At 44.9% G+C, this 16,706-nt stretch overlaps 3 protein-coding genes across 3 annotated transcripts; 2 read left to right on the top strand and 1 right to left on the bottom strand.

Moving 5' to 3' along the window:
• Positions 1 to 35: 35 nt before the first annotated feature.
• LOC108027922 (protein asteroid) lies at positions 36 to 2,885 on the top strand. Its single transcript, XM_017099546.3, has 3 exons — positions 36 to 654; positions 711 to 1,151; positions 1,208 to 2,885. The coding sequence occupies exons 1-3, from the start codon at positions 121 to 123 to the stop codon at positions 2,798 to 2,800; spliced, it is 2,568 nt and encodes an 855-aa protein (XP_016955035.1). The 5' UTR covers positions 36 to 120; the 3' UTR covers positions 2,801 to 2,885.
• Positions 2,886 to 3,149: 264 nt separating this feature from the next.
• On the top strand, positions 3,150 to 5,895 carry LOC108027900 (cysteine protease ATG4B). The gene is made up of 5 exons (XM_017099519.3): positions 3,150 to 3,677; positions 4,045 to 4,387; positions 4,450 to 4,529; positions 4,594 to 5,142; positions 5,296 to 5,895. The coding sequence occupies exons 1-5, from the start codon at positions 3,494 to 3,496 to the stop codon at positions 5,376 to 5,378; spliced, it is 1,239 nt and encodes a 412-aa protein (XP_016955008.1). The 5' UTR covers positions 3,150 to 3,493; the 3' UTR covers positions 5,379 to 5,895.
• A 14-nt stretch (positions 5,896 to 5,909) lies between these two features.
• Positions 5,910 to 12,092, bottom strand: LOC108027937 (serine/threonine-protein kinase SIK3). The gene is made up of 7 exons (XM_017099566.3): positions 11,733 to 12,092; positions 8,965 to 9,064; positions 8,787 to 8,904; positions 8,571 to 8,727; positions 8,257 to 8,365; positions 7,951 to 8,193; positions 5,910 to 7,488 (listed from the first exon to the last, which is right to left on the bottom strand). Exons 3-7 carry the CDS (start codon positions 8,840 to 8,842, stop codon positions 6,674 to 6,676), a joined length of 1,380 nt encoding a protein of 459 aa, XP_016955055.1. The 5' UTR covers positions 8,843 to 8,904; positions 8,965 to 9,064; positions 11,733 to 12,092; the 3' UTR covers positions 5,910 to 6,673.
• Between the last annotated feature and the right edge of the window lie 4,614 nt (positions 12,093 to 16,706).

The raw sequence follows: 16,706 nt of genomic DNA on the forward strand, positions 1-16,706 counted from the left end.
GACCGTACTCTGTTGATGTGCCACCATGAGTTGGTGCTTTCGCACACTGTCCCAGCACGCGTTCGCGGCTCTGATTGGAAAATAAACAAATAACCAGGCGGATCCACAAGTGGCAGGAGAATGGGAGTCCGCGGCCTTACCAGTTACATAGCACAGCGTGCGGAGATCTACCTGAAGCCCTACGAGCTGCACTCCACGGCCCTGGTCATCGACGGCGACAACCTGTCCTGCAATCTGTACAAGGACGTGGCCGGCAGCTACTCCGCCTTTGGCGGGGACTACGACGACTTCTACCGGGCTGTGGTGACGTTCTTCCAGGTGCTGGCCGAGTGCAACATCCGGCCGTACGTGCTCATGGACGGGGGCTACGAGGAGCGCAAGCTGCGCACCGTGAGCACCCGCCTGAGGGGCAAGATATCCGTGATCAAGAAGATAAACCCGAATGCCTCCATCACACTGTTTCCCCTGCACCTGAAGGAGGTCTTCGTGGATGCAGTGCGCGATTGCGGGGTCCCCGTGATGCGGTGCGTCTTCGAGGCGGACGACGAGCTGGCCGCCCTGGCCAGGAAACTCAACTGCCCAGTGCTCTCGTACGACTCGGATTTCTACATCCACAACGTGAAGTACATCCCCCTGATTACGCTCACCGTGAAGGTAGGTGTTATACCATTAATAACCCAACATAAGTCAAACAATTGTGTGCCCCCCAGGTGCTCACCAAACAGGTGAAGGACAAGAACAGCGGCAAGCAGAAGGACTCCCGGGATCTGCGACGCAACGAGGCCAAGAATGTGGAGAAGCGCACCAAGGCGAACAAGATTGTGAGTGGAATACAAACCTCCGAGCAGGCAGTAACACCAAAAGGAAACACCAAGACCTACAAGTACCTCGACTGCTGCATCTACCGAGTGTCCCATCTCTGCGGGCGCAGCACCTTGAGTCCCGAGAAGCTGCCGCTTTTTGCCGCCCTCCTGGGCAACGATTACATTGCTCGCAGCGCCTTCAAGAACTTCTTTGCCGCCGGAATGGGCAAAGCGGGGCGGAGCCGCAAGCTGAAGATTCAGCAAAAGCGCATAGCAGTCATTCTTACCTGGTTAAAGGAAGAAACCGCCGAGTCTGCGTTGGCTAAAGTGCTGTCCAGGCTGAAAAAGGTTAGTTCTCTCTGACAAGCGTGTTTTCCTTACACTAATGAACCATATTATTGCAGAACCAGCGAGATTCCCTAGTGTCCCAGGTCAATGCAGCCATTTCTGGCTACTCCAATGAGCTGTGCCATGCCTATGACTTCTTCGAGGAGCACTACGACAATGCGTTTCCCTATATAGAACCCGCCAGTGAGGGGGAATCAAGTGATGAAGAAGAATTGGTCAGCCTGGATGAAAATGTATCAGAGGGTGAAGAAATCGAAGAGCAGGAGGATGCTGAAAACCAAGAAGAGGAGCAACAGGACGGGGACCCTGCTGAAGATCAAGAAGCTGATTCTGGTGAAGAACTAGAGGAAGAGGAAGGGGAAACGGAAGAAGTGGAAGTGGAGGACAAAACCCTACTCTTCCCACAGTGGTTTCTGGACAAGCTCTACCCGGCTCACCTGTCCCGCTACTTTGTGGACCTTATGCACCTGCGCAAGTACATCAACAACCCACAGATCGAGCACTTTCCCTTCCACGACTCCAATGAACTGGCCCTGCCCATCCTGAACTACGTTTTCTCCCTGCTCCACCACGTGGAGGGTGCCAAAACGGAGCCAGAATTGGATGCGGATGGCTCACCACTTCCCATTGAGTTTAGCTACCTCACCAGAGCTCTTCGAGTGACGAATGTAAGGTATCTTAAGATGCCCATCGAAAAGGTGCCTGCTTATGCGTTTGAGCCGTCTAACCCGGATCCAAGGCATCTGCGGGTTGTATTTGAAGCCAATATTCCGTATGCGGATGCGGAAAGGTTGTTCAGCAGGCTGGATGAGCTGCCGGAGGACTTGAGGCTGTACTTCCTGGCCATCATCTATTGGCTACATCGCTCGGAGCACTGTGATTTGGTGCATCTCCACGCGCTGATCCTCAGTTTGCTTGTGTTGCGAACCATCGACGTTAAAATACCGGCTGAAAGGGAGGAGAAGGCGTTCCGCAAGAGATTCGGCAAGACACTGAAGGCTGAACGAGCAGTGAGGAATAAAGAGGTCGCCGAAGGAGTTAAGCGTGGCGTCAAACCCGCTCTCCTCGAGCTCTCAATACCAGATCGAATGGAACATGTGCCAAAATCGGATTGCTATTTAACCCAAGAACGCCTGCTGCCCCATTTCCACATGCAGGAGATCTTCAAAAAGAAGTTTGACTTGTACTCCACGACGGTCATCCATGCATTTGCTGAATTTCAGGCTGTGGTCTATCAGCTCAATGGACTCAACTCCCTCTTGGACTTTCCACTGCCGAGTCCTAGAATGAATCAGCTTTATTGCGGCGCCTTTCTCTACAACATTTATGATCTTTTGAGAAACAGAGCAGATGTTCGCTACCATGTAGAGAACTTTCTGCTGCCCGACTCCAAGCTGATGTTTGACTTCTACTGCTATTTGTACGACTGGTGTGCGGAGTTTATTCCACATTGGAAGAGGGTGGAGGTGGATCAGTCGGCGGCTAAGGCGCAGCAGAAGAAGCGTCTGAAGAAGCACCGTCAGGCGACCAGGAAAGCGGAGGCAAAGGAGTCCAATGCGGATCCCAATGCGGATATGGTCAAGGATGCTGATCCAGAAGATGACTTCTTTGATTTGAACAACAAATTCTGTGCGCTCAAAGTGGCGTAGATTACTGATACCTATTTAGTGCAATTTTTAAGCCAGTTTATGGAACTTTATTTTGTTTTTAATAAAAAACGAGATTCACCTTGGATTATTTGTATTTATATAAAGGTTTCTCAAGATTAAAATCAATGAGCTAACTGAAGAGGTTTGAGCACTGGCAACTATGTCAAAAAGCTTGTGTGTTTACAGTGTGCAGCTAATGGATTAAGTTAATGAATTATTTATTTTTCCGTTTATTGATTAAAACCTGAAAAACCAGATTTTGTAATCCATTTAACATAAATTTTTAAAAATATACTGTTATTTTCAATGTTAAGCCCATGTTAAGTGTGCACTTCGGTGTTTTTCCACAGCTGCTGCGGTCACACTTACAGCTACGTCACTGCTGTTATCGTTGTAATCAAAAAAGAAAAACGAAAATAAACCAAACTAAACGCGCCGCAGACTGATCAAAGTTGGTAATAGCTTGGTTTGCAATCAGCGGCCCTCACTGCCAACAACAAATGAGACCTCTGTGACCTCGGGCCAAAGGCAGGAGCATTGCTACCAGCGAAAACAAAGGCCAAAACAAAGGCCGCAGCAGAAAAGCGGAACGTCATTGGCTAGCAATTAAGAACACAGCAGAACGGAAGCGTAGGAGGAGCTGCTCTGCTTGCCTGGTGTCCGCCCCGTCCTCCTCCTCCCAGCGGGCAGTAGATGCTGGTTGGGCTCAGCGACCAGCTAGCGCGGATCATGGAGAGCGTCTTCGAGGCGTACCTGGGACCGGACAGCGCCCTGGCCAGCGCCGTTGGCCAGGCGGTGGGCAGTGGCGAGCCGGAGGACATCCCGCGCAGGAACACCGATGTCTGGGTGCTGGGAAGGAAGTACAACGCCATACAGGGTAAGATAAAGGCACCTAAGGGGGTACCACATGGATACGGATGTGGCATATTGGGGATAGCATGAGTCATGAGGGGGATTCCATGCCATATATCTTGTATATACTGGGGAAACACCGATATCGGCGACGTAGGCTTATCTTAGATCTCTCGAGAATGTTTGTTTTGTAGATAGATCAAACATATGCGCGTTCCCAAGAGTTAAGGGTTTTCTTGGGTCATTTGTTTTCCCATTTTATTCATTGTTATTCATTCAAAAGTACATATTATTAAAGCTAAAGAAATTTTTAAACAATTTTAAATGAATATTTGTAGCAAAACATTTTTAATTTTATCTAAAAAGTTTAATAATAATTCGTAATTTTCCAGAGCTCGAGCGCATCCGACAAGACATTCAGTCCCGGCTGTGGTGCACCTATCGCCATGGTTTCTCTCCTCTGGGAGAAGTCCAGCTCACCTCGGACAAGGGCTGGGGCTGCATGCTCCGCTGCGGTCAGATGGTCCTCGCACAGGCTCTGATCGACCTGCATTTGGGTCGCGACTGGTTCTGGACGCCGGACTGCCGTGATGCCACCTACCTCAAGATCGTTAACCGCTTCGAAGACGTTAGGAATAGCTATTACTCCATACACCAGATCGCCCTGATGGGAGAATCCCAGAACAAAGCAGTGGGCGAGTGGCTGGGACCGAATACGGTGGCCCAGATTCTTAAGTAAGATCAAATATTAGCAATTTACTTAGGGGAAAGGTGTACTAACTCTTTGTATATTTCAGAAAACTAGTACGCTTCGACGACTGGAGCTCACTGACAGTGCATGTGGCCATGGACAGCACAGTAGTTCTGGATGACGTGTGTAAGTGTTGTATAATTTACTCATTTCTAAGAAATTCCCTACTTATATTTTCCTTATCTCGTAGACTCCTCATGTCGCGAGGGAGGCGGCTCCTGGAAGCCCCTGCTGCTCGTCATCCCCCTGCGCCTGGGCATCACCGACATTAACCCACTTTATGTGCCTGCTTTGAAGCGCTGCCTTGAATTAGATAGCAGTTGCGGCATGATCGGCGGTCGGCCCAATCAGGCTCTGTACTTCCTGGGCTATGTGGACGACGAGGTCCTCTACCTGGATCCGCACACCACGCAAAGAACGGGTGCGGTGGGCCAGAAAACGCTGGCGGGGGAACAAGATTACGACGAAACGTACCATCAAAAGCATGCCGCTCGCTTGAACTTCTCCGCCATGGATCCCTCGCTGGCGGTTTGTTTCCTCTGCAAGACCAGTGACAGCTTCGAATCCCTATTGAAAAAGCTCAGGGAGGAGGTGCTCGGCCTCTGTTCACCGGCTCTCTTTGAGATTAGCCAAACTCGTGCCGTCGACTGGGATACAACGGAGGACATCGACTGGCCCACCATGCCGGACATTGACTGGCCCGCGGGCACATCGGATTCGGACTCTTTTGCCATAGTTGGTAAGCTACTACATTTGAAGAGTTTATATAGGACAACGCCTTTTTAAACTGCCTCAAACTATTTAATGCTTGGTATCCCCCAGTCGGGAACAACAACCTTATAAATTCCACTCGCATTTCACTCAAACCTTATCAATTCACTCCATTTTACAGAAGAGAGCGGAAAAGACAGCGACGCCGGCTGCAGCGGCGCCAGTGGCAGCGGCAAAAAACCCAGTGAGAGCGCCGTCATCTGAGAGGGGTCGCCGGTGGAGCGCCTGCGCCGCACCAGAACAGCGAACAGATGAAGCCCAGCCAGGCGAAAGTGGAGCAGCCGATGAGGCGGTGGATGTGGCGGAGGACGCGGACGAGCCCCCCGTGCGGATGCTGCAAATGCAATAAACTAAGGCTACAGTGCATAATTAGACGAGTGGTTGAGATTTAGATTTAGTATGTTTACGATTTGTACGAATGCGATTCTTAGCGATTCATAATGCTGCTTTATTGTACGCGATTGACTCCACGGGAGACAATTTGGCAAAAACACACACACACACACACAGAGTGTCACTTACAGACGGACACACTCGCTTTTTTGATGATCAATTAAACATTTTTATGCAACGTTGTACATTGAAGACTCGATGAGATCGATCGCCTTAGCCAAGTGTGTAATTATATGTTTGTATTCATAATATTCATATTCGTTTCGTATATTCGTCTGTATATGCTCAAAAATGGACCAACAACTAAATACATAATACTTGGACTATATGTATATATCTCTATATATATGTATATATCAACTTTGCTAACCGCCACTGGACTCAACGGTTGGACGAACTGAAGCTACACGAAATAAGGAACATTCTCGACTGAGTAACCAAGGAATGAATGCAGGAAACTACATACGTTAACAACAAACTCGCGCCTATGCAGCTGGCAAATTGACACTAATTGGGCTTGTTCTGCGGTCTCCTGGCTTCGTCCCCGCAGAAAGGCAAACACGGATTTTCGCAAACATCCATTTGGATTTCCACATTTCATTGATTTGCGTGCTGCCGCAGCACAAAGCATACAATTTTCCTTCCTTCTATTCGTATTCAAGCGAAACATTTATATTTTATTTATCTAGTTATGACTTTCTAAGCCTCTTCGATTTATTTATGCTTTTCGGGAAATATTAAAGAACTCTTCTCTATATCCAATTAATATAGCAATTTTTCTCTACGAGTATTCACACTAAAATTTGCTAATCTCAATACTTTGCCTGAAATTCGGTATCTTTTCAATCATAACAACTAGGATATTGAATCTTAATAAAAAGCTACATGAAATAGACAAGCCTCTAATATAAAAGATTTATTTGAAGCTACCTTTAATACAACTCGAAGTTCTTTGAACCTATCCCTTGCTCTTCCAAGGAAGCTTTAAGGAAACAACTCTGTTATAATGCCACAGATAACCGAGTTTGCCTTTCCTTTCGGGTGAACTCCAGGACCAGTAGAACCAGTAGAGTAATTTAAACATTCAACAACTATTCGCGGATGTCTTAGAGTATGCAGCACGACCTCTCAATCCGCTTCTCCGCCTTGGGCTCGCTGTGGAGGGCCATCTCCACGTGCTTCCGTGCCAGCCACGACTGCTTCTGCAACCGATTGACCACGATCCTGTAGGCACCAATGATGTCGGAACGGGGTCCACTCTGCCTGGCATTGATCAGCATCTCGGAGGAGAGTCCCAGTTCGGCCAAGATTTGCCGCGCCTCGAACTCCAGTGCGCCCAGCTGGCTGAGATCCTCGGTGTTGGTGGGCAACATGACGCAGCTGCCCGTCTCAGCGTCGTAGTTCTTGAACAGGGGACAATCCTCGGCCACCTCCACATTCCACGGATTGATCTTGGCCGATCCGCACTGGCCTCCGTTGGCCAACTGCTTCTCCGGCTCCGTTTCCATGGGCGTCACCTTCTTCTTGAGACTGCCACAGAACATGTATCTTCTGGTTGGGCGCTTGGCCTGTTCGGTGGTTTGCGGTTCCTTCAGCTGACCAGATCCCTGGAGCATCAGCTCGTGCCCAATCTCAATGGGCTGCAGGAAATTCTGCACAAACATCTCGTCCTGCTGCCGGGTGTTCATGCTGATGGCCGGCTTCTTGACCACCTCCGCATACCGATCCCTTAGAGAGGCGGACTTCCTCAGCCGATGCGATTTGCTGCGCACCCAGAAGATGGATCGCTTGACCGGCTTGCTGTGCTGGTTGATCTCCCACTGCATCAGGTCCGCACTCAGTTTGGGACAGGTTATAAACTGGCTGTTCAGCATGTCGTCGATTGTGGGCCGATGGGCGGGTATGTGGATCAGGATGCGTTCTGGAAACAAATAAGAAAGTTCGATTTGTTTAAAAATAACATAAAATTAAAACTAAATAATAATAAAATATTCATTAATATTATATACTTTTTCTTATTTCTTAAGAGTTTTAAGACACTACACCTTCTTAACCTTTTGAACATATATTATGTGTCTAAAAGTATGCAGTGAAAAGTTTGATTTGACTTTTTCGTCGCATACTTTTAGACACCTTGAAGTGAAAACTGAAATTAAGTCATAGATTTGTGCGGCATTATCAAACAAGTTCTTAAAATATTGTAGGTAAAGTAAAACATTAGGTACAGTAAACAATTTTGAAGGTACGCATTTATAAGAAGAGATTATTTATTCATCAACCAAAATCAAAACGAATTTAGAATTTAATTCAACTAAAAGAACTAATTTTGTTTTATTTATTTTTCAATATTTGTACAAGTATTTGATAAATTTCAGCAACTTACGTATTAGTCTTATGCAGGGCAGGCTGAGCTGACCGGGCAGCAGATAGTCGCCCTTGAGAATGGCCGACTTCAGGCCGGGAATGGTGGGTGCCCGGAAGGGCATGTTCCCAACCACCATGAAGTAGAGCAGGATGCCGAGGGCCCACACATCCACGGGGGCTCCGATGTAATGGTCATCGGAGAAGAGCTCGGGCGCGGCGTACGGAGGCGAGCCGCAGAACGTGTCGAGCTTCTGATTGGCACCTGTCAGAGAGCATGAAATTGATAAGTCTGCTGACGGCATCAACGGGTTGTTGACCCCCATACCATTGATAAGTTGGGTGCTGAAACCGAAATCGGCCAGCTTCAGGCGGTCTTCCGAGAGCAGCAGGACGTTTTCCGCCTTAATATCTCGATGCACGTAGCCCAAGCTGTGCTGTAAGGGCAATTCAATTCAATTAATTTCACAGAATTCATAAAGGCATGTGAATACACAATAAAACCCACTATAATAAATAAATCCATAAATCTCTTTGTCAAATTAAGCTTTAAATTTTATTATTCCCAGATGATAAATACGATATGCAATTGCATTATTTTTACCACAATTCATTTGTATGAATTAATAAAGGCCGGCTTACCATATGTTTGACGGCCAGCAAGAGCTGCTTCAACAAAGGAGCCGCATGAATCTCCCTCAGAGGACCTCCTTGGGTAATGTGGTTGTAGAGCTCACCGCCACGAATCCATTCCGTGACCAGATAGACCCGTCCCAAAGTCTCGACCACCTCGAAAAGCCTGCAAGAAATGTTCAAAATGTAGACCCTACACATAATACAGATGGTGCCCGCTTCCACCTCAGTATATTGGGGTGATGAACACACTCGAGGGTGGCTATCTCGCTGGACAGCATCCGCAGCGCCTTGGCATCGAGGCCGGCCCGATCCAGGTCTACCACCTTAATGGCCACTTTGTCTGCAATTTGGCTGATTAGTATCTGATCGGGATGATATCTCAAAGGTTTTGGGGGCTCACCACGCGTCAGCTGGTGGACAGCGAGTTTCACTTTGGAGAAGTTGCCGCGTCCGATGTCGCCACAAAATCTGTAGAGGCCAATGCGACGGCCGATGGTTACCTAAAAAAGGAAATAAAATAAAAAAGAAAATGTATAAGAAACATATTTAACACATTTAAGTTTTAAGAATATAAATATAATAGTATAAATATTTTTTTCTATGAACCCTTGTAACCTTTAAAAAGTTCTATAAACTTTTTTCCTTCAAATAAAGTAAAAAATGTTCAAAATAATATGTATTTAAGGCTTTCAGAAATATTTGATTTGCATAAATATTTTTCTTATCTACCCTTGTGACCTTCAACAAACTCTAGAAACTTTTCTTTCCTTCGCATAAGAAATTCACCCGTATAAAAACTCAAATTTCTGGCTGTGCTTTCATCAAACCTATGTCAAAATATGCAGCACTTCCGGAACATTTCCCTCAGGGACAAGGTTCCCCTTAAGGTTAAGTAATCCGAGGCAGCGATTACTTGATACTCCGCAGTGTACACATGTTCTAGCAATTAACATTGACTGCTCCCATTCCGGCCGGGGGGCTCGGTGCCCGTAATTTATGCACTCGCGCCCCCGAAAGCTTCCGTTCAAGCATTCTTGGTCTTGCAATTGGCCAAGGTCAAGTGCGGCACACTTGTTTTTTGTTAATGTAATTTGAACTGTGCCCCCTGTGCACTTGACGTGGTCGCTTTTTGCTTGTTGCTTGCCGTTGCTTTCACCACTTGGCCTGGTGTTCTTGTTCCCTAATCCACCTTTCTAGCCATCGAGAGAGAGGCAGGCGTTAATTAAGAAACCAGCGAACGCAACGCGGCGTATACGTAATGCGGATAGCTGGCGTTCGGTCACACGCGCATTCTGCAAGGCAAATCCCAAACAGGCGGTGAATGAGCTCACACAAAGACAACAAATCCCTCAAGTGCACCGGAAAAAGTCTATTTAGTCCTATACCCTTAAAATATACCCTTAATATATGGACAGACGAGTCTTTGGGGTTTTGAAATCACTTATAAATGTCATTTTCAGTGTCTAAAAGTATGCAAAATGTTTTGTAGTCTTAAAAGAAGAATATATTCATAACAAAATACTGCTTTCCCATATTCACTGCATACTTTTGGTGGTAACCAATTCGATTATTCAGAATTCTAATCGTTTTTTTTTTTGAGTAAGTTGTAGCTTTTAATAATAAGGGGAGGTTCTTATAAATGGAAACATAAATTAGGTTTATTTATTTCATTCTTTTTCCTAAAATTCCTATTAACTACAATTACCTAAAAAAGTGATTTCAAACACCCAGTGATTTGTGTAGCACCTCCAAGTATATTTTAAAGTTACATTTTAAATGTTTTTTCTATACTATTATACAATTTTTTTGTCCATTGTTTCTTGAACTTTTATCTCTTATCTCTTTGTAATGTACTTAAATTCCCAAGAATCTATAGAACTTCCAATATTCATTTTTTCAATACATATATACTTTTTAATATAATATTTAAATTTTTATTTATAAAACCTTTTATTGTTTCCAGTGTACAACGCCATTGCTGCACAAGCAAATTAGCCTTGAACCCATACATAATTGCACCGCTGCAGCAGAGGGTTTGTGTATTAGCTAACACACCTACACACACACACCCCAGTGGGGGCCAGCCACACCTACACGGAACATGGCCCAAAAACAACAAGCGACAATAACCTGGCTAACACTGTGACGTCAGAGCGTGGAGGTAGCTCCTTTCTGGTCGCATTCAGAACCTCCTTGCGTACGAGATACAATTCATCATGCACAAGGACACGAGGACACGGGGAGACGCAAATCTGGCACAATAAGTTCATGACACAATGCGAAGATAAATCCCGCAATAACAATTTGCAGTCCTCACGGATGCGAAATCACAAAGGATGCCGAAGGAAATTTGCTTTACGGCACGGATGCTTGGGAAGCAGAATTATCTAAGCGACGATTTTATGATGTTTGGGTAGGGAAATAACTAAGCACTTGCGTTCCAGTTATTGGCACTTCCCTATGGTGATTTCTCACTTTGATAGGGCTATAAAAAAAAGGTTTTGATAATCCTAACAGACCTTCAATGCAATCTGTGGGGATTAATATGTATAACTAGGAATAATCTGGTGAGTAAGATAAACATACATTTTGTAATTTAAAAAAAACTTGAGAAAAATATGAGGCTAGTAAGCTAGTTATTTATCGAGGTCTTACTTATAAATCTATATTTCATATTATTATTCGTCTCTATAATGAAGTTTCTAAATTTGTTTGATTAAAATAAACTGTCAACTAGCAAAGTCCAGTAGTATAATAATATTTCATTCAAATTAAAGTTCTTTTTTGCAACTATTCAAACAAAAATTTAATGAGAAAAATTTATATTTATATATAGAAATGTAATATCTATCTATATCTATCAATTCTATATAATTAAAGTACTTTGACCAATAAATTGTACATAAAAGTGTTGTTTTTTGTGTAGATATTTCCCCTCACAATCCACACCTCGTTTATAAAATTACCTAAAATTTATTTTAAAACTTGCTCTGCCCTGGAGTGCGGCGACTAATGGCGGAGGTAATTGACATTAACCGCGCCGTGGCCGCAACTCGCAGAACAGGAACGGCAGAATTTACAGGTGGGCGGACTTCGTGGGGGGTGGCGGAAAGGGGGCAAACGACCCCCCTTGATGTCGCCGCCACAGGCATTTCAATTTGCACTCACCTCGTGGCCGCAGCGCGGATCGCATTGCAGCGCTTTGGTTAGCCGCTGGTAGGGCGGAGTGGGCGGGGGCGGCTGACAAATTGTCAGGGGCGTCGTCGTCGAGGGGGGCAGCGGCGTCAGCGGCGGCGGCGGCGGCGCCGACGTCACTTTCACAGTGGCTGAGCTGCGCAGCGCGTTGGTATCCACGGCTGCCGTTTTGCTGCTTTCACTTCCTGGGAATTGGGTTCCTGATTGGTTTGGGGTTGGCAACTTGTTGGTCCTCCCAGTCCCTTTGTTTTCCTTCCTTGCTCCTTGCTGGTGCAGTCGACTCCTCGACTCGTGCTCCTTTCTCCTTTCTTCCGCCCCCTGACTTGTGTGTAATTACAGAACGGCAAGTCTTAGGGCAGTCTTACATTATTAAATGCTTTGTCTGCAAACAGTGTTCTGAAAGTTGGTAAGCGAAGGAGAAGAGTTAAGCCGGGTTGATTTCTGTTGTTCGGTAAGTGTCTTATTCTATTTGATTGCCGGGCAAGTCAATTGAAATTGTGTAAGCTGATTGTTTTTCGGTGTTAGTGAGAGACGTAAACGAAAGTTGCGGAACAGTTGCTGTTATTTTACCATAGCGAATCGATCAAAAAATTGAATTAATTATTTTTCACCAACGACCTAGTATTCGATTTATATTCGAAATGGTTCTCAAGACTTAACAGATTTAGTATCTTATAAACTGAAGATGCCACACAAGTCATTACGTTTTTTTTTTTTTTTTTTTTTTTTTTTTTTTTTTTTAATTAACATCTTTATTTAATATAATCCAGGAACAGATCTAATTAAAGCCTTTAACCTAAATGTTTTCTTAAGTAAATAATCTCTTAATTATAAATTATAATTAGTTTTCAACTTGGTATATAGGAGTAGATCAAATTACGACTAGTTTCAAGTAAATAATATATTCATATTAGTCTCTTAGGAGCAGCCCAAAATGTCTTCTTTTGAGCCTGCGAATTGGGATAGCCCCCTGTAATCTCCGGGCTAGACGATTACGGTGGGCAGTTAGACGGTCGTTGTACCTGCTTGAGAAGAACGATATTTGGTCTTCAACAAGACTCAGGTTTAGGTCATTGTGAAGCGTTTGGCCGCTAACGAACCACTCACAGCCAGTGATTTGTCTTAATGTTTTGTTCTGGACGGTTTGGAAACGTTTTCGGTGGGACGCAGCCGCCACTCCCCAAATTTGGATTCCATATCTCCAAGTTGGTGCGATGATTTGTTGATAAATGTGCCGCTTGCATCTTAGAGATAGTTTGCTTTTCTTGTTTAGCATCCAGAATAATTGGTTCCGCTTTAGGTTGCACATTTTGACGACTCTGGCAATATGTTCTCGGAAGGTTAGGCGTTTGTCCAGTGTGAGGCCTAGGTATTTCGCCTTAGTCGCTTGCTCTATGTCCACATTATTAATGTGGACCACCGGAGTTGTTTTTCGGCGTAACGTAAAGCAAACGTTTACGCATTTGCTTTCGTTGATTTTGATATTGTTCGCCGTGGCCCATTTCTCGAATTCGTTGAGGTAGGTTTGCAGCGTTTGTGAAGACTCGGTCTCACTGTTCGAGGAGCTGAGAAAGCAGACGTCGTCAGCGAAGCTGGCCAGCAGCATTTTGCTGTTGTCGTAGGTCATTTCTTCATAGCTTGGCTTGGGGATGTCTGCTGTAAAGATGGAGTACAGTAGCGGTCCTAAGACGCTTCCTTGGGGAACGCCAGCTGTAATGGCAACATTTGCAGAGATTGCGTCTCTGGACTGGACGCAAAAATCTCTGTTTGTGAGAAACGATCTGATGAGCTTAAACAGGTTGGCTGGCAGCGCTGTTTTGACTTTGGCTAGTAGTCCCGGGATCCAAACTCTATCAAATGCCTGTTGTATGTCAAGAAAGATGCCGTTGCAGTATTCTTTATTGTCGTAGGCCTTCAGGATGTGATTGACTACACGGTGCAATTGCTCAATCGTACTGTGGCCGGCTCTGAATCCGAATTGGTGCATTGGGATAGTATCATTGTCTTCTAGGTGTATTATAAGTCGGGAAGCTATCAGCCTTTCCATTACCTTCGATAAAGAGGGCAGGAGGCTGATAGGCCGGTAGGAGCATGGATCCTGTTCCGGTTTCCCTGGCTTTAGAATCATACTGATTCTAGCACTCTTCCATTTTTTGGGAAAGTATTGCACTCTAAGTATCGCATTGAATATCAATGTGATAAATAATAGTGCTCTCTTGGGAAGGATTTTAAGTACTGCGTTGCTTACTAGGTCATGACCTGGCGCCTTTCGACTTTTGAGGGTACGTATCATGTTTGAGACTTCTTCCAGACGGATATGTCTTATTGGAGGTGACATCTGGAAAGGGCGCTGTAGTATTTCGTTTATTCTGTTGATATCCTCCTCGGATGCGAAATTAAACGCAGTGAATCTGTCGCCAAGGTGTTCCGCAAATGTTTGTACTTGCTCTTCTAAGGAGCGACACCAGTTACCATTGCTGTTCTTCAGAGGCGTAACTTTCTGTGGCATTCTTTTTACTTTTTTGGTAAAGGACCACATATTAAAAATGGAATCATTAGAATAGTCCATATTGGTCAGCATATGTTCGAATTGCGCATTTTTCAATTCAGCCATGGCAACGTGAAGCTCTCTGGCGCATCTATGCCATTGAGCTTTATCCTCAGGACTGTGCGTTCGAATATAACGTCTTCTCAGTGCTCTCTTACGGACTAGAATCTCTGCAATGTTTGGGTCAATTCTATTCGAGTGGCGTATGAGGGCTCTGCCATGATTGTTTGCAGTGTACACGTTTGCACTCCTCGCCGCATTTGTCACGTTGGTAGTGAAGAGGTCTACAGCGTCGTCAATCTCAGCAGCAGAGTTGAGCTCAATGTTAAGGCGTATCGATCTACATAGTTCTTCCTTGAAAACAGCTACATTTGTGTGTTTGCTAAGAAGTTGTCTACGTTGAGTGCATTGTATGGCTTCTGTTTTTAATGTAGTGATGAGAGATAGGTGGTCCGATTCAAGGTCCCAGCTGTCTCTGATGCTTAGCTTGTCGTGTGGAATGTTGCGATAAATTGCAAAGTCTAAACAGGATGGTCTTCGATTTACTGCGCTTGGATAGTATGTTGGTGCTCCAGTCGCCAGGATGTTGGCGTTAATTGAGATGGCGCTTGCGGCAAGTAAGTTACCTCGGTGACAGGTGATCGCAGAACCCCACCATGGATGTTTGGCGTTCCAGTCTCCGCTGATAAATGATCTTGGGAAGTTGAAGTTAGCGAATATGTCATCAAATTCTGATTGAGTCCAGCTGAAGTTCGGAGGGCAATAGATTGATCCGATGAATATTTGTCCTATACATGTTTGGATTCTGGCACCCACGATTTGGACTTTAGCATGGACGATTGGCTCGATGGGAAAGTGATTGATCTTTTTGTTAACCAGGATTGCAGCTCCACCCCTGTGGCTGCCGTCAGGTAGATTTGAAGTGTAGACTTCATATCCAAATAGTTGAAGGTTGGATGTCTTCGTTTCAGTGAGAAGGAGAATGTCAATATTCTCTCTCTCCGCAAGGTGGCCGATTTCCGTCATTTTGCCGGCAGCACCTCGCGTGTTCCAGGTGAGAATTTTTATTTGGGACATTGTGTAAGTTGCGCGTTAATTGCAACCAGCATCTTCAGCATCTGGGCTTGCATGGCGTATAGACCCTCGATAGCTTTTGAGAGCGATGCAACTGCCATTTCTAGTTTAGATTCTTGTGCATTTTGCTGTTGTGACACATCTGGGAAAAAGTGCGCATGATTTTTTGCACCGTAGTGATGTTGCTGTTGAATGGCGTCCTGTAGCCTATTTGTTAGGTTTCCTGGTCGTTTGTTTTGTTTTTCCGTGATTGGATTTGCATTTCTGGCTATTTGAGCATAAGAAACTCCATTTTCATAATGTTTGGGTGTAGAGTTATTGTTTATGCTCACTTTTGGGGTTTTCTGTACATTTTCGTTCATTTTGAGCAATTTTTGATAGGATTTGCAGCCACGGAAGTTAGCTGGGTGATTTTCACCACAGTGAGTGCAAGTTGCTGGTGCTTCTTTGCTTCTGGGACAATCTGATGATTTATGGTAGTCACCGCAAGAGACACAGATAAAAGGTCTGTAGCAATATCTTGCAGTATGACCAAACGATTGGCATCTCCTACATTGCACTATGTCTTGTGCTTTTCTGGCTACTTCAAAACGGACGCGTTGGCGACATAGAGATCGTAGTTGGAGTATATCTTTGTTATTTAGATTCTTTTCTACATTAATGAAGAAGAGGTTCATCTGTTCACCGCTCTTGTTGCTTTTTGGGTTATATATTGATAGAACTTTATGCCCCTGTCTGAGTAATTCCTCTTTGATTTTATGATGGAGCTGTGAATGGTGTAATCCTCGCACAACAACTCTGAATGGTTTCTCGTCTTTCAATTGATAGCAATGGAATTCAATTTTCAGGGAATTTAGTTGTCGTACTACAGCCCTGTAGGTGTTTGCGTCTTTGGTGTAGATTCTGTGAGTGGAGCCCACAGAGGATTTGATTTCAACATTTTCAAGATTTGTAACTTCCTCGATAGCGATAAGAAGTTCGTTCACGTTTGTCACGTCCATAAGAACGATTGGTGGTGGTTTTGGACTACCAGTAGAAGCAGATTTTACCGTAGATGAATCAGTTTTACTTTGTACGTTTGCGTTCTTGTTATGTGCATTGCTGTCTTTAGCCTTAGAAGCGGTGTGAGAACGGTAAGCCGCTGCTGCAGCGCTAGTCGATGGTTCGTCCACACTATTGCAGTCCATCTCATCGTCATCAACTGATAGTGTTTCGAACCTGTTTGCTGACACAGGGTCACTGGGTTCTAAATTTCTAATATCGGCACGTTTTCGTTGACTTATTGGTGAGTTCGATGACCCCTTCCTCTTCTGGCTCTGGATTTT

The sequence above is a fragment of the Drosophila biarmipes genome, chromosome 2L (genome assembly GCF_025231255.1).
Source record: "Drosophila biarmipes strain raj3 chromosome 2L, RU_DBia_V1.1, whole genome shotgun sequence".
NCBI classification, from domain to species: Eukaryota; Metazoa; Arthropoda; class Insecta; order Diptera; family Drosophilidae; genus Drosophila; species Drosophila biarmipes.

Excerpts from the sequence above, each read along its gene's own strand:
- LOC108027922 (XM_017099546.3), top strand. The coding sequence starts at position 121 with ATGGGAGTCCGCGGCCTTACCAGTTACATAGCACAGCGTGCGGAGATC. Across the intron at positions 655-710 it reads TGATTACGCTCACCGTGAAG|GTGCTCACCAAACAGGTGAA; the intron begins GTAGGTGTTATA and ends TGTGCCCCCCAG. Across the intron at positions 1,152-1,207 it reads TGCTGTCCAGGCTGAAAAAG|AACCAGCGAGATTCCCTAGT; the intron begins GTTAGTTCTCTC and ends ATATTATTGCAG.
- LOC108027900 (XM_017099519.3), top strand. The coding sequence starts at position 3,494 with ATGCTGGTTGGGCTCAGCGACCAGCTAGCGCGGATCATGGAGAGCGTC. Across the intron at positions 3,678-4,044 it reads GAAGTACAACGCCATACAGG|AGCTCGAGCGCATCCGACAA; the intron begins GTAAGATAAAGG and ends GTAATTTTCCAG. Across the intron at positions 4,530-4,593 it reads AGTAGTTCTGGATGACGTGT|ACTCCTCATGTCGCGAGGGA; the intron begins GTAAGTGTTGTA and ends CTTATCTCGTAG.
- LOC108027937 (XM_017099566.3), bottom strand. The coding sequence starts at position 8,842 with ATGCTGTCCAGCGAGATAGCCACCCTCGAGTGTGTTCATCACCCCAAT. Across the intron at positions 8,366-8,570 it reads TGCTGGCCGTCAAACATATG|CACAGCTTGGGCTACGTGCA; the intron begins GTAAGCCGGCCT and ends TTGCCCTTACAG. Across the intron at positions 8,194-8,256 it reads CAGCACCCAACTTATCAATG|GTGCCAATCAGAAGCTCGAC; the intron begins GTATGGGGGTCA and ends GCTCTCTGACAG.